The 17,599-nt window shown below is 43.5% G+C and overlaps 1 protein-coding gene across 4 annotated transcripts in view; it reads left to right on the forward strand.

The window, feature by feature from the left end:
* LOC147623716 (TSL-kinase interacting protein 1-like) overlaps positions 1-17,599 on the forward strand; it is a 102,236-nt gene that overhangs the window by 18,378 nt on the left and 66,259 nt on the right. For all 4 annotated transcript variants that reach the window (XM_086820325.1, XM_086820329.1, XM_086820326.1 and 1 more), the window contains exons 2-4: positions 15,049-15,131; positions 15,254-15,301; positions 15,655-15,764. In XM_086820325.1, the coding sequence (XP_086676451.1) occupies positions 15,049-15,131; positions 15,254-15,301; positions 15,655-15,764 (241 nt within the window). The remainder of the gene's footprint in view (positions 1-15,048; positions 15,132-15,253; positions 15,302-15,654; positions 15,765-17,599) is intronic.

The following is a 17,599-nucleotide window of genomic DNA, read 5'->3' on the forward strand; positions in this document are numbered from 1 at the left end:
TTTTCTGTCCAGCATCAGTATTCAGCTAGCGTTTCAGTCCAGCCTCAGTTCCACGCCAGAAAACAGCCATTCAGCCCTGCGTTTGCAGATTTCCAGCAGCCCCTTTAATGCGTTTTCAGTCCCACAGCAGTTTACATCAGTATTCAGCATCATCCAGTCATACACCAGCCCTCTGGTGAAGCCTCAGGTGTGCAGCCTTTTCTCATGCCCTTGGGAAGATTGCATAGGCTCGAGATCAGTTCATCGAGGTGTTTCTACAGCCGTGTACAGTTCAGCCAAGCTCCGATCCTCCGAGGTCTTGCGTTTGGCTTATCTACAGTCCACAGTCATTCTCTCTAAAGAAATAAAGCAAATACTATCTCGTTATCGGGATAGGGGGCCCTTCCGTGGGTAATTCGGGACCCAATCTGGTGTACAGTTCTCATATCTCTCTCTCATGTCTCTTTAAAGTTTGAAGTATTAAAGTGGATTGCTGAACTCGCGAAACTCAGGATACAAAAGACGGTGTGAGCATTTGTGTGACAGGATCTTCCAATACAAAGACTTCCGCTGCATATCACATTGGTATCAGATTCAGATTGTCCACACACACCATATCCTAGCGTGGGGGCATCCTTGGATGGTTAGATTGCGTTCCGGCACGACCACTGACTTCAGCATCATGTCTACAGAAGAGAGTACTCATCAGCCCGGAAGACGTCTCCCCCGAAGGAGACCATGTTCTTCCTCCTACAGCAGACACCATAGCTCTTCTTAGAGCTCAGAACCAGCTGCTCATGGAGCGTCTCCAACTCTTGGAGGCAGCAGGAGCACGTCCTTCTACACCTCCAGCAGCACCCGACTACATCTCCCTCTTCTTGCAGATGGAACAACAAAGGAGAGAGGATGAGGCCCGAAGGAAAAGAGAAAAAGCAGAAAGATGGAACTATGAGGAAGCCCAACGCAGGATCGAGGAAGACCGGCGTCAGGCTGAACTCGCCGCTCGGGAACACCAACGTGAGCTTGATCGAGAACGTATGTTACTCGAGCACCAACGGGAAAAGGAGGCCATACACTTGAGGTATCAGCAGCTCTCCTCAGTCTCCCCAGTCATAGGTGTCACCAGCCGGCAGTCTGCAGGAGCATCAACCACCATCATTCGCAATCAACCAAACTTCAGTAAGTATGATGGTAAGTGTGATCATTCATCGGTTAATCAATTTATTCTTCAGTTTAATGCTCATTTTCCATTAGCTAGGATCACAGACCCACAAGACAAAGTCCACTTAGCGGCTCCCCATCTCACTGGTGAGGCAGTCACTTGGTGGCAGCATTGGTCTAGTATTCATACAGACCAGGCCACAGATGTCACCGCCTTTGACTGGGACATCTTTGTCTATGACCTGAAGACCAGATTTCTCCCGCCCTAGTACATGACCGGTCCGAAAGACGAGTTCTATGGACTCAGACAGAACGGATCCTCAGTGCTTCAGTTTTCCGATAAGGTTATTACATTAGCACATCAGTTAGGGTTATCTGAGCAGGCTAAGATGGAGCAATTCATTCGTGGATTGGACTCTAACATTCGGTTCACAGTTCGTAACTTTGAACCAAGTACATATGACCGGGCTCTGACTCTCGCTCAGAATGAAGAAATGAAGCTTAACGAGGGCAAGCCCAAGCAGTCATCTCAGTCCAGTACCAAACCCCAGTAGCAGCAATCAGCTGCACAGACAGGGAAAGGTAATGCGTCTTCTAAAGATGCTAACAAGGACAACAGTAATAGCTCTAGTTCAGGAGGTAAGAAAGATAAAGAACCTAAGAAAACCCCTGATGAAAAGGCTAAAGCAGGCATTACTGGAGGTTATCTTTCTCGAGAGGAGCAAAGGAAGTACCAGTCAGAAAATAGATGTTTTTTTGGTCATATTATAGGGCATGGTAAGAAGGATTGCCACAAATGGCAAGCGGCACAAGCCGCCAAAGCTCCTTCTGCCACGGTTGCCATGGCCTCCCCAGCTCCTCCAGCCCCGCCTGCTGCCTCAAATGCAGTTCAACTTTTACCTTCCATGCATCCTATGCCATCCGTGGTATTTGATGCTAAGCAGGAGGGTGAGAGCGATGCTGCTCAGAAGAGTCTCATCCGAGCTTATGGCTCTGCCCAGGGCCGACAGTTTGTAGTCCTTTTCGATATGGGTAGTTCTGAAGAGGCCATCTCTTCCCAGTTGGCTAATAAATTGAAGTGCACATTAGTCCCATATCATTTGGATGTGGACGGGTTTACACCTGGTCTTCGCACCCACATTTCCCAGAAGGCACAGCAATTTGCCTTTGAAGTTCAGAAGGCCTCATTTCAACGAGATTTCATCGTCTCACCTCTGTTGGGGTGTGACATGATCTTAGGAATTCAGTGGTTCCGTCAGTATGAGCCTATTCCCGATTGAGGGCAGGACACTTTTACTATTTGTAAAGGTTTTCCTGAGCCTGTCATGATTCGTGGGGATAGAAGCATTCTTGGCATCCCATTGATTTCGCATCTCTAGGCCAGACGAGCTATCCGCAAGGGAGCAGAAAGAGCACTCCTTTATGTTCGTGCTCAAACAGCCCCTCCCTCATTAGTAGCATTTGTTACATCTTCAGTCTCTCAGTTAGCAGACCTCCTATCCAGACACCAGAACATTATGCTTAGGGATGATCTCCCGCTCAGTCTCCCACCCTCTCGCCTTGAGGACCATCACATTGATTTGGTCCCTGGATCAGATCCTCCTAGCAGGTTTCCCTATCCTCTTTCCAAGACTTTAGAGGGCGAGTTAGAAAAGCAGTTATCTAAGCTTCTCCGAGCCGGATTCATTCGGCCTTCTTCCTCCCCATTTGCTGCACCTATCCTATTTGTCCAAAAGAAGGACAAGTCTGCACGCCTTTGTATCGACTACAGGGCATTAAACAAACTCACTATCAAGAATAAGTTTCCTATGCCAAGGATAGAGTACATTTTGGAGCGTTTAGATGGTGCTAAGTTTCTCACTAAGATCGACCTCAAGAGTGGTTACCATTAGGTCCGCATTTTTGAAGCTGACATTCCAAAAACAGCTTTTCGGACAGAGCATGGTCACTACGAGTTTGTAGTCATGCCTTTTGGGCTTACAAATGCACCTGCAACCTTCAATAAAATGATGTCTAGGATTTTCGCAGTCCACATTGGGAAGTGTGTTTTCATATTCCTTGATGACATACTAGTCTTCTCAGCCACTGCGGAGCAGCATGAGAAAGATGTGGAGAAAGTCTTGCAACTTTTGCAAGATAATCAGCTCTACATAAACGCCAAAAAGTCTGTCTTTGGTGTTAAGGAAGTTCAGTATTTGGGCTACATCATCGGTTCCGATGGGATTAGACTGGATCCATCAAAGGTTCAGGAGATCTTAGATTGGGACATTCCTAAGACTGCCCAAGAAATCCGTTCATTCGTAGGTCTTTGTCAGGCCTATAGTACCCATGTCCACCTTTAGTTTTCCAACCTTGCAGCACCTCTTACCGACTTGCTCAAGGGGTGAAGACTCGCAAGCAGAAAGTCTCAGTTACAGGCAAGGTGCTTGATGCATTCCGTGCACTCCAGAAAGCTGCCTCAGAAGCACTTGTATTAAAGTTAGCATCATGGGACGAACCTTTCGAGGTCATCACCGATGCTAGCAATGTAGCCATAGGTGCAGTCCTCCAGCAGGACAATAGACCCGTGGCATATTATAGTAGAAAGTTGGATGTCGCCGAAAAGAATTATTCGGTATATGACAAAGAGCTTTTGGGTGTGATCACAGTGCTCAAACATTGGAAGCCTTTTCTTTATGGACAGGCTTTCACAATGAATACAGACCACCAAGCACTTAAGTGGCTTCAGACTATGCCAAGTGCCCAGTGGAGTGATCGACAGGCTAGGTGGAGTCAAATCTTCCAATAGTTTGGAGGTATGATTGAATACATCCCTTGTAAGCATAACCCAGTAGCAGATGCTCTTAGTCGAAAGTCCAGCATCCAGGCAGTGCACGAATCTACCATTCTCGAAATCACGGGGAAAGACTTAGATAGTATGAAAGACCAATATGTCGACTCCCCTGAGTTTGGTACTCAGTACAGTTTGGTACTCAGTACAGTTTGGCCCTCAATTCTGAGCCTGGCTACTATTCGGTACAGAATGGTTGGTTGTTTTACAAGAACCGTCTCTGCGTTACTCGGGAAAAGCGTTCTGCTCTTCTCCATGATGCCCATGACTCCTTAGTTGGAGGACATAGGGGTATCAACAGTACCCTCGAGAAATTAGAACGGTCCTTTTATTGGCCAAAGATGAGGCGTGATGTCTACACACATGTACAAGCCTGTAAGATTTGTCAAAAAGTCAAGGTTCCCCATACAAAGAAGGCAGGTTTACTTCAACCTTTGCCTATCCCTGACGGACCTTTCATCGACATATCTATGGACTTTGTAGGGCCTCTACCAGCATCCACCGGATCCCGTAACACTCAGTGTTTTACCATTGTGGATCGCTTTAGTAAATTCTGCATACTCATCCCATGCAAGCATACGGCCACAGCCGAGGACGTAGCCCGTCTGTTTCTCAAGCATTGGTATCCAATTTGTGGTTTGCCTAGCACCATAACATCATATAGAGATTCCAAGTTTACCTCGCATTTTTGGAGGGCATTATTTGAAAACTTCGGAACTAAGTTGCAGTTGTCTAGTGCATTCCATCCCCAGATAGATGGCCAGACATAAATTTATAACCAGTTGGCCTTTGATGTTCTCAAGTCATACTGTCATGACCAGCAATCCAAATGGGAACATTATCTTCCTTTGGTCCAAGCTATCTTGAACGACACTCATTCATCCAGTGTCGGACGGACTCCATATGAAGCAACCTTTGGTTGCCGTTTTTCTTCTCTTTTGACGAGAATGGTGTCTCCATCTTTAGAGGCTAATAAAACCACGGAAGCATTTTCCGAGATCATTGAGTCAGTCAAGGACCGCTTGACTAAAGCTCAAGAAGCATATAGCAGATATGCAAATAAGTCTAGACGAGATGTCCACTTCAAGGAAGGGGATTGGGTCTATTTGCGTATCATGAAACAAAGATTGAAACAAGTGGGCAAACGTTGTCCCAAGCTTTCATTCCGTAGTTTTGGCGCTTTTCCAATAGTCAAAAAGTTAAGTGATGTCTCCATGAAGTTAAAGTTGCCTACCAGTTAGACAATGCATGATGTTTTCCATGTTTCTTGGCTAAAACCATATGTTGGTCCAGAAGTGTTTGATGTTTCAGATGAACAGCAGCCAGACGTGGTAGACGAAGCAGAAGTTATTGAGCCTGAGCAGATCCTTCTTCATCGATGGAAGCATGGTTCCGGTCGATGGATACGTCGGTTCTATATGAAATTCTGAGATCAAGGCACCCACGAAGCCGTATGGCTAGACGAGGAGTTCTTCCGGGAGTACCCCCAGTTATTGGCGGACTACTTGGAAGCCATGAACCTGCCGCCAAGCTAAGCAGGAGGGAATGTCACATGCACTCTAAAGCCCAAATGCTATCCTAAAAGTTGTTTTATGTACATCCTTAGGCACCACATGCACTTGATGATACCCACTCTTGCGATCAATTCGTGGCTAAAGCATGCCGATCCAACTTGTCAAGATTGTTGTCTATGCGTGGGATTAGAAACCGATTCTTGATGGTGAGCTTATTCAAAGCTCTATAATACACACACATACAAAAAGATCCTTCTTTTGAACCAAGAGGACGGGTGAATAATACGGGGAAGACCTTGGCTGAATATCACAACCATTCAAAGGTGCTACAAGAAAGTTTTCATGATCCAAATGCCTTGAATGTGTGCGCGCAACTTGCTAATGATTGGCGTAACTTGCACTTCTTTACCACAAAGGCAACCCCTACTTCAATTTGAGGACCCATGTCCTCTACTTCAATACCCAAAGCGGCTGCCTTTTGTGTATATATGAAGTTCTTAGTTGCACAATCATCAAACATAAACAAAGTGGCTGATCCTTAAGTTGTTCCCAAGCTTTACCCACAATCCTCTCTTTGCTATCATGTCTAGTATTCCTGTGCACATCGGGAATCATATGCACATTGGGCTTTGGTGCATTCACATTATCACGCTGCTTCTTGTTTGGGCATGCTTTTGCAATACGCTCATCGCTTGCACAAGTAAAGCATTTGCCCTCGCTCAAATACTGCTCTCTCTGCTCAGTAGTGAGAGTGTTGGAAATATTGCTCATCACTAGATGGACTCCGTGAATGCTTGTATGTAGCCCATTTATGAGGCCTTGCATTGCATATTTTATCTGGTATTTTTGCACCATTTTTAGGTGCCTTTTTTAAAAGCATTTTTCAGCATTTCATGGATTTTTGTCCAGTTCGGCCTGTAGGACCTGGCCAACCAGCTCATGAGAACCTATATAAATAGGTGCCTCATTCCCACAACATTTCATCTTTGATTTCAGCCTTGACTTGTATATTTCTCTTCCTAGGGAATCCTATCCCCTACTATCCAAGCTACCACTTCATCGATACCCTCTTTCTCCACCCCTTTGGTGGTTCCCCCTATCACTTCTTTTCTTGTTGCTCCCCTCCCTCAGAACCTCTCCTCTTCTTTCTCTCATGTTCCATCCTACACTCCTCCCCAAATCAGTGATTCCATGAAGCGTACAACCACCAATTATTATACTTGGTCTTTTTATACCCAGTGGCTACTTGAAGGTGCTCGTGCTTGGACATCAGTTATGACACTTGCCTTGGTGGATCTAGCTTTTCAGGGAGTTTTGGATGCTCGTGGATGCCTCATCATCATTCATTGCATGACTTGTGCCATGCATGCATAGTTATTTCTACAAGGAGTAATGCTCGGCAGATGTGGCTTGAGATTTCATAGGAGGTTTGGTGCGGTTTCTTTTGTAAAGATTGCCAAGCTGGAGGCGGATCTTGATAAGATTTCCATCAGTGAATCTGACAATATCACTGATAAGATTAGATTGGGGACTTTACTCGCATCAAGCGGCAACTTGAAGAATATGGGAGCACAATCAACGACCCGATCCACAAGCTGCTTGGTAAATTGCCTCCCTCTTTTGATTCCTTCAAAGATCATATTTACTTTTGGTAGCCTCTTTCATCTTTTGATTCCACGCCCATTACATCAGAAGGTCATTGGTGTCAAATGTATTTTTAAAGTCAAGTTTCATTCCATAATTGTTTCTCGTACCGGTACGAACAGGTTCGTACGGTACGATACCGTACGATATAGCCGTTTCGCTGCCGCCTGCGCCGTTTCTTTTGCCATTTTGTAGCCGTTTTAAGGGCCGTTTGTTGGCTTGCTTTGTGGCCCATGTGTTTGCTTGGCCCATTGCCATGGGCCATTGAACATGTTACATTCTTATAAAATGCCCACCCCCTAAGCTTCTCTCAAGGCTCTCATTACTCAACTTTCAAGTGACCATCAAGGCCCCCCCTCTCTTGAGTCTTGCTCAAGACTCAAGTGACCATCAAGCCCCCCCCCTCTCTCTCTCTCTCTCTCTCTCTCTCTCTCTCAACTCTCAACTTTCAAGCCACTCTCTCCCCCATAGGCCATCTCTCAAGCCTCTCTCTCTCTCAAGCCTTTAGGCTCTCTCTCTCTCAAGAGTCAAGACTTAAGCCTCACTCTCTCATTTTCTCAAGCCTCTCTCTCTCTCTCTCTCTCTCTCTCTCTCTCAAGCCTATCCATCTCTTGAATCTTCTAACTTCTCTCTCTCTATTACAATGACAAGGGAGAAGAATGAAGCCTTCAATGTGCATGCTATCCATGTAGAGAAAGCCGATGGAAAGTCCAAGTCATATAGGTGGACTTGTACGTATTGTGGCAAACAATACACAAGTGGAGTTACTAGGCTTCTCCAACATCTTGGAAAGGTGGGGGGGCAAGTTGCGCCATGCAAGGAAGTCCCCCTTGCTATATCCGATGAGATCTTCAACAAGATCAAGGGTGGATTGGGTGCTCACTGTGATAGTGGTAGAAGCTCAAGGGCGGATGATGAGGTCATTTTCCCGCCTTATGATACATCCTCCCCCGCCGCCTCCATCGGTGCCACCTCCATCGGTGCCGCCTCCGCCTCCACCTCCGCCTCCTCAAAGAGACAAAGGCTTGAGTCTCCCATGAGGCAAGCCACTCTAGCCCAAGCCACCGGGGGGTTCTCTTCTTCTCTATCACATCTCCGAGAACGGCAACAGCTAGCGGATATAGAGATTGCACGCACCATTATTGAGTGCAATCTCTCATTCCATGTGCTCAAGGTAGATCAATGGAAGTCAATGGTGAAAGCCATTGCAAATGTGGGCCCATGTGAAGGATGAACCGGCGTCTCCTATCATGACATGCGCACGAAGAGGCTTGTGGATGAGAGGGAGAGAATCGATAGATCTCTCAATCTGGTGCGGGCGGCATGGTCCAAGTATGGGTGTAGCATCCGCTCCGACGGATGGAGTGACCGGAAGAAGAGAGGCATCATCAATATACTTGTCTCTTGCCCTCTTGGCACATACTTTGTGCAGGGCGTGGATTCCGGAAAGGCGGGGAGGAAAACATCGGGTGCATTCATATATCGCCATATCAAGCAAGCCATCATGGAGGTAAGTTTAAACTTTCAAATTGCACTCAAGTCTTTAAAGTTTAGGCTTTAGTATATGTGATATGATCATATGTGGCTATATCATGACTCAAGTCTCATACCGCATACGCTCATTGCATCCATTCATGTGCATTGTGACATGTAGATCGGATCGGAGAACGTGGTGCAAGTCATCACCGACAACGCTTCAAATTGCCGTTGGATGGGGAAGTTGCTCAAGGAGGACTGTCCCTCAATAGTATGGACGCCTTGTGCCTCCCATTGCATTGACTTGCTCATGGAGGATATGGGCAAGTTAGTGTGGATGAAGGAAGTAATGACCGAAGCTATCTCTATTGTCACCTTCTTCACCACAAAGGTGAAGGTGCTTGCCATGTTCCGCGAACATAGCAAGTTGGAATTGAAGAAGTCTTCATCTACACGCTTCGCCTACATGTGGCTCCTCTTGGAGCGCCTCCACGATGTGAAACCCTCCCTTCGCCAAACAGTGGTCTCCACAATGTGGAATGAGTGGGATGAGCGAGAATCGGCGGAGGCCAAAGCCATGCAACGGCTTTGCCTAAAGGAGGAGTTTTGGCAGTCGGTCCGCACTATTGTCATTGCGGTCACGCCCTTCTATAGGGTATTGCGGATGACCGACATGGAGGGAGCCACCAAGGGCCTTCTTGTTCACTTCATGAGAGAGGCCATAGCAGAGTTGCGCGCTTCTCCTTCCATCGATGAGGAGAAGCGTGATGGTATGTTGGCCATTGTGGAGAAGAGATGGAAGTGGATGCGAAGACCTATCCATGGTCTTGCCGCTTTATTGCATCCGGCTTACAAATCACCCGCCCTCTTCACCAACGTGGAGCTACTTGAAGCCCGAGATGCTTACTTGCCCAAAGCATTGCCGGAGGATCGCCATGGGAAGTTCCTTGAGGAGCTCATAAGCTACAATGACCAAAGGGGAGGAGCCGCGTTTGCATCTACTACCTGTTGGAAGAGGGAATCCCTTGTGAAGCCCCTCTTTTGGTGGGAGACATTTGGGTATGCGCTCTCAAGCCTCCAAAAGGTGGCTTTGAGAATCCTAGCTCAGGATTGCTCTTCGGGTGCATGTGAGAGGAACTGGAGTTCCTACTCACTTGTACACACGAAGTTATGTAATCGCTTGAGCACACAACAGTTAGAGCGGCTAGTGTATTGCCGCGCTAACTTGCGCATGGTGCGCGCAACGCAAAAGATGGAATCGGCGAGACAGGTATAAGTTACAACTTATAAGTTATAAGTTATAAGCATTCAAATTTCAAACTTCAATGTTTATTGAAATTTGGAACCAAATTCTAATACATTGCTTGTCACTTGATCATTGTACATGGGGCACTCTTGAGAGTGTAAACAAAGTGCAGGATGAGGAGGAGAGGATCTATGCAGAGATCTATCGAGAGCTCGAGTCGTTTGATCGACGACCTACTTGCACTCGTCGTGGGCGTGGAGGTAGTGGCAGAGGAGTGCAAGTAGGAAGCCGTGGGTGCACGGTTCGTGGTGCTTTCAGGGACATAGTGCATACCTCTGTGCGGCGTGGATCGGGTAGCTCCACACTCGCTCTTGCAGATGAGGATGCTCCCTTTGGCTTCTCACATGAGCTTAGAGAACCCGAGTTCGATGATGAGGGCAACCTTCTTAGCGATGTCGACTTCGGCGAGGCCACTGATGTGTCCTTTTCTCATGAGGATGATTTCAGTGAGAGCTCTAGCCTCTCTTTTTGTACTCGTGCCTAGCGCGCATGATCACATCGCACCTCTATACTTTATGTACTTTTGTTTGTCACTTCAAACTTGTTTAGTTGTTTTTAATGATATTTTGGTTTGAAACAACTTCTCTAGACTCTACCCTTCCAAATTGAAAATGTCTATGTTTGTAGGTGTTCTTTAATAAAAAAAACCGTATTTTATCGTACGGTATCCCAAAATTTCATATCGTACCGAAAATTTCCGTACGGTATCGTATTTTCGTACTGTGACAACTATGTTTCATTCTGATGGTACTTTGGATAAGTACAAAGCTTGCCTTGTTGCTCGTGGCTATGCTCAAAAAGTTGGCGAGTACTTTGATGAGACGTTTGCACCTACAACCAGGTATACCACCATTCGGACTGTTTTAGCCTTGGTTGCTCATTTTGGATGGCCTGTCTTTCAGATGGATGTTAAATTTGCTTTTTTGAACGGAGATTTAGAGGAGGTATATGTTGAGCAACCTCTAGGATTTGTGATTCAAGGACACACAGATCATGTTTATTTATTGTGGAATGCTCTATATGATCTCAACCAGGCACCCCGTGCTTGGTATTAGAAGATTAATGCCTTCTTGATTTCACTTGGCTTGGAGAGAGCTTATCCAGATTCAAACCTTTATGTCTTTCTCTCTGATGGTGATATTTGTATCATTGTGCTATATGTGGATGATCTCATCCTTACAAGATCTGCTTCTCAATTGGTCACTCATGTTCAGTCTCAGCTTTCACAATTGTTTGAGATGACTTACTTCATTACTTTCTTGGTCTTGAAGTATGGCAGTGTGATGATTGCATTTTTATTTCTTAGGAGAAGTATGTGCGCAAATCTCTTTCTCTTTATGGTTTGACAGATCGTACTCCGCTCTCTTGTCCCATGGATCCTAGTTCCAAGCTTTCAAAGGACGATGATTCTCCTTTGGTTGATTCTACTGAGTACTGGCAGTTGGTTGGTTCATTGCTCTACCTTAACAACACTCATCCGGATATCTCTTATGCCTTGAGTATTCTCACTCAGTTCTCCTCTGCGGCTTGATGGTCTCACTTGCAAGCTGCTTTGCGGGTTCTTCAATATCTTTGTGGCACATCTAGTTATGGTATCACTTATTCTAGTGGTTCTGATTTAGTGGGATTCACGCATGCTGATTGGGTTGGTTATGTTGATTCTCGGTGATCCACTTCTGGATATTGTTTTGTGCTTGGATTTGGACTAGTTTCTTGGAAGTCTTAGAAACATAGGATTGTTGCTAAATCATCTACTGAGGTTGAGTATAAGTCCTACCTTCTCTCCACGGTTGAAGCTTTGTGGATTCATCAAATTTTGTAACATTTATGCTGTGCAGAAGATTCTCCTGTCACAATTTGCTCGGACTCCCAGAGTGCTATTGCTTTGGCACAGAACCCAGTGATTTGTGGTCGATGCAAACATATCGAAGTACATTATCATTTTGTTCGAGATTGGATCGAACTTTGTCTTCTTTGCTTGGTATTTTGTTCTACCAAGGACAACCTTGGAGACCTCTTTACCAAACCGCTCCATCATGCTTCTTTGGAGGTCTTACTTTAGCGTGCCGGCGTTGGTCCGCCCATTTGGCACTAAAGAGGAGGTGTTGGAAATATTGTTCATTCCTAGAGGAACTCCCTGCATGCTTGTATCTGGCCCACATATGAGGCCCTACATTGCATATTTTATCTCGTTATTTTGCATTTATTGCATTGGGAGGCAAGAACTGGGTATAAAACCTCTGCTTGAACTCTTTCCATGATCTAAGAGGATTTGGGGAGAGCTTCTTAGTAAGCTACCAATGAGCAGCAATATCTTTCATAAACATGCGTACATGCATGGATTTCTGAGTGAAATCCTCATCACTAAAAGCAATATCAAACAGGGCAATAAAAGCAAGTGTCTTTGACGCATCATATTCTCCATGATATGTATCAAACTGAATAGATTTGTCTCCGGCTTTGAAGTCACGAGACTTTGATGCATTAGCCATCATATTCTCCATGATATGTATCAAAGTGAATAGATTTGTCTCCGGGTTTGCATGTCATCAGATAGTTTCACATGCACGGTTCACGGGCGGGCATCCCCTTACCCATTGGTCAAGCAAGCATGAAAACAACATGCAAATTCAATTTGCAAGCAAGCACATAAAGATGCTATGCAATGCAACAATGGTATGGACAATCTCCGTTCATGAGACTATACCACAATAGACGTGTTCTAGGCAAGTACACGAGGTACTAGATCCAATGGAACACCAATTCTTTAGGCATTTTCGGGCATGTACACAGGGGCACAAGTCCCAGCGAAAAGCCAAATCCATAGTATCACATGATTGGCATCAATCCCTTGCATAACAACCATGGACGCTAGTCCAATGTGTATACATAATGAGAAAGTAAGGGTGGACCAGTTGGGTGGCCAAATGGTGACATTCTCTCTCTACAATTCTATCTCTTGTATTATAGATTAAAGTGGTTTGCTTTATGCTCACTAACAATAAGTTATAAATAAGGCCTTGCCCTGTGAGTTGCACGATCCTACAGGTTGCATGCCACAACTTGAATACCAATTGCACACATCAAGAAGAAGGCAAGGGGTGGCCGTAAATAGTTGTTGCAACCCATAGATGCTTCATACAGCCCTTACAAGGAGGTCCCAACCGTCATCAATGGAGAACAAATAGCTTGGCAAGGGTTGCCTCTCCTCTACGTGAAGTTGGGTGATGGACATGAGCACGTTTGTTGCGCAATGGAGAAAAGAAAGTATCACTTTTTATTACATGGAGAAATCCACGTGGATGGCCAGCCTTCAATTTCTCTCCCAAGCGTGAACACTTGGAGGGTGCTCATGTCCATTTTTTGTATTTTCGTCTTTACTTGTTTTGTTTTAGTGAATTAGTCATTTAAAGTTTGTTTTTGCTAATTAGTTATAAAAAATTTATTTAGCTCATTTGTTAGAAATTCTTTTGTTGTGGTTTAATATAGAATTTGTTTGTGTGTATGTGGGTGTGTGTGATTTAGTTATGTATTTGTCTATTTTTGCAAGTTATTATTACAATTATTATTATTATTTTTTCTCGAGTGTCTCTATTAAGTTTTTTTTAATTTTAAAAATTGTAAAATTTTTAAATTTTGTTTGTTTTTGGTGATTCTCTTCTTTCTTTTAAAATTATTCTTAAGTTCAGATTCATCTGGCCTTATGACGGTATATATATTGCCCACAATATGGTATTCACATGCTTCATAATGTACGTTGTGAAATGTCCTCACTTCATTAAACAATACAAATTTTTTTAAAGTTGTCCGGCCGATAAAACCTTTTAACATTAAAACTGGGCCTAATGTACACCCAAACAAAGTCATGCACAAATGCCCACAGGTTTTAAGGTGTCTATGGCCTCATGGACATTCAAAGGTTATAATTGGAGGCAATGTCCACATTGGAAAATAGGTTCACGTGTAGAACACTGGTGCCTATGTGCTAGGGTTTTAAGAGAGAGAAAGAAGAGTGCGGTAACACACGACACACATGAGTCCTAAACTGCTGTCTATATTATGCACAAGAAAGAAGTAACACAATTGAATCTCGAGTACAATGGATATGGCTGAGTGAAAATGTCAATTGCAGCCCTGTGACCTATTGTACACTCCTGGCTAGGAATTCGCCTAGAGAGAATTGCTATGGGAAGTCCAATGCTGAGGAAAGAATATGATTTTGATGATTTTTAGCTACCTACGTATATATTTGGACCAATGCATTTGGTCGGTCTGTTTTACTGCTGTTAGCTAGGTCCACTACATGCCACATGGCACATGCGCCTGCACACGGGCCTATCTTCAATGTGCCACCACAGGTGAGGTGTGTCACATTCTCCTACACTTGCATTGCAACTGTTCTTCTCAGCTACACTGTTGGATTTGTGTGTGTGACCCATCCCTTAGAATAGTTAGTGTGCTTAAGTGTGAGTACCCAAAAGCAACACACTGATTTGTTCAAAGTAACATACACATCATATGTTAGGCTGCACGTGCAACTGTCCTTCTCAGTTGCACTGTTGGATTTATGTGTGACCCATCCCTTAAAATAGTTAGTGTGCTTAAGTGTGTGAGTACCCAAAAGCAACACACTGATTTGTTCAAAGTAACACTGTTGGATTTATGTGTGTGACCCATCCCTTAAAATAGTTAGTGTGCTTAAGTGTGTGAGTACCCAAAAGCAACACACTGATTTGTTCAAAGTAACATACACATCATATGTTAGGCCGCACAAAATCTGAGATCTCTATCATTGAAGTGTTGATTCCAATATCTCTGATTAAATTACAAAGTCCCAAGGCTTATATAGCCATCAAAGCTAAGGCTATATTTAGCTTTCACTAAAAGTTATGATGCCAATTACTTGTGAATCTCATCTTTTTGTGTGTGATAATGATTCATGGTGTTATCACTACTATTATATCAAAGTTGGAAAATTTGTGAGGTGTAAACAACAAGAAATTTTCTCTAGTGTGAACAAATTTTTGGGCGACCCATGATCACGGGCTTTTAAAGTTGAAAATTGGTTGTCTTACTAGTTTGCGTTCCATAAACAACAAGAATTTAGGACCTTGTATACTCACTAGTTCTATCACCAGGGAAAAAGCCGACTCGACAGTGGGATGCCTGGACCCATGAGGAGGAGGAGAGTTTTTTCATTGCCTTGCGACATGTTGGGAAGGTCCATTCCATCATGGCTTCTTTGGAAAATTATTGTCCATGTGAGGTGGTGCTATTGAAGATCAGAATTGCTACTAGTGCTTGGCTTTGGGTAAGAGTTGATTCTATTTTGTTTGCTTTCAGAACTTTGAGAAGATAACAAGCCGTGTTCAAAGCAAGAACAAGGATCAGGTGGTTTTTCTCTTGAAGACATTGCTCATGCTTCTAAACAGATGTGCAGTAGGGAATGTTGTGCTAGCTTTTATCTGTAGTTTCAGCATTTCTCTTGTTCTACCCTTCCCTTTTTGAGAAGCACCAAATACTTAGCTTGCATGAAGCTGTTATTCTAAGGTTAATATGCATGGAAATTTTACGTACACTTGGGCACAGATGACATGAGTAGGGCTGCCATAGTATTTATTTATTAAGAAATGATTTTAATACTTAGAAGGCTTTACAAGGCTGTCAAGTGTTGGAAATTTTGTAGAGATGAGGGTTGATAAAAGAATTGTGTGTGTTTTAACTCCTGCATGTTTTTGCCAAAGGTTCGACATTATTACTATCGGCTTATTAGACGAATAAATAAGCTTCTGGGTCCTGATTTTTCTTTGGATGCAAAAAATTCAAAGGATGCAAACTTAGCAATGCTTCGTTGGTGAGTACACTACTCTTGAATAATACGTTCGGATAATCAATGTTCTAAACATATAAGCTTGCACATTTTGTAAATGTCATGGACACAAACCCAGGTGTGAATCGTTATTGATTGGCTCTTATGCTTTTTTTAGGTAAACATTCTATGGGTTGTAATTGTGTTGCTTTCGTGCAAAAAAGAAGAAGAAAAAAGATCAAGCATTTCAATGTTAACAATGTTTCAGTGTGCCAAAAGGCCTTATAAAATTGCTAGTAAAATCTAATAGCAAAAAAACCTTACCACCTAGAGTAAGTACAGTCCTTTAAAACCATTCGTCATTTTTTAAAGGATTAATAATTATTGAGCTTTGCAACCATAACCTCAAGCACATGTCTTTCTGTATTAAAAGGATGGGCTACATTCCTTTAACTGTCGTTCCTAAAAGGTCACACTTTTGGTGGCTAGAGCCATGGGATGAACGTTGTGAGGGGGCTATGACAATTCCGTTTAAGATCTTTCAAATAGCTTCAAGGAATACACAGTCCACAATGGGGTACTATATTTGGCATCGATTATTACGTGATCTGCATTTACCGTTGCCATTTATAACACCTTAATGTAGTTTTTTTTTCTTACTAGCATACGTTGTGAAGTAGCCTAGTGGATTCAGGAAGAAACATCAGGTGAGAGCGACACATAGCTGCATGAAATGGTTTTAATTCCACAAAAAACAATAATAAAATTGTTTCAAGATTGTCCTCTTGAAATGGCAGTGCCACAAAAACTAATATAAATTTGGGATAGTTTTATATCCATATTTATAATATAAGAAACAACATTAGCAATTGCACCAGTCCTGCACATTTCCTTGAGAAGGTAAATCTGGAGAAAGTGCCCAAATTTGTGGGAAATTCGATGGGGGAACCATACATTAGGGGAATTTGGGGAAATGCCAAATTTGTAGAATCATACATTTGGCGGAGAAATGCTAAGTTTGGGGGAAACTTTTGGGAAAATTTGAAAAAGACGCCACATTTGTTGGAAACACCTAAACATGGGGAAATGCCTAAATTTGGGGAAAATTTGAAAAAGGGACCATACATTTGGCGCCAAATTTGGAAAAACTGGGCAAGTTTAGCAACAAAAAATTGAAAGCGGAACATTATATTTGAGGAAAATTTGGGGGAGATTTAGGGGAATGCCCAAATTTGGAGCTTACTATGTAAATTTTAAGCCCAAACTTGACAATTATGCATAAAAGGGATGGATTACAAAATTGGGAGAATTTTTCATCTTACAACAAAAACCTGATGAACTGCAGCCATGCACCTAAATAGGTTTGAGAGGAACTGAAACGTGCTTCCTGGTCATACTGCAACACCTCTTATTTCCAACTTTGCAATGCAGAGTGCCCATGTCATCCATTGCTTAGGCGGAGGTCCAGGATTCACATGTACCGTTTGGTCTATTTGAACTTCACCTACAGACCCCAAAAGCTGGCCATTAACTCTCTTTTTGTCTCGTTTGCCTTTTGTCTTGTGTTAGTTGATCCATGTAGGTTGTTGTTGCTTATGTCTATGCTCTGGGCATCAAGCACATGAAAAGCTGTAAGATGGTACTCACAAGCAACATGCAGCATTGAGAAAATGTATGCCGGAGGTTTCGGATAATCACACTTTGAAGAGGATATGTTTGAAATTGTCTACGTTAGACATGTTCACCATTGCATGGACCTTCCTGAAAGAGTGGTCGATTTTCATGTGATCCTCTTCCACCACCTATTCTTTGTTGGGCCTAGATGGCAGAATCAACCATCTACTTTCATGGATAAAGTGGGAAAAAGCATGCATGTGTCC

This window comes from Cibotium barometz, chromosome 26 (assembly GCF_041138505.1).
Source record: "Cibotium barometz isolate CiBa-2024 chromosome 26, ASM4113850v1, whole genome shotgun sequence".
Classification (NCBI taxonomy): domain Eukaryota; kingdom Viridiplantae; phylum Streptophyta; class Polypodiopsida; order Cyatheales; family Cibotiaceae; genus Cibotium; species Cibotium barometz.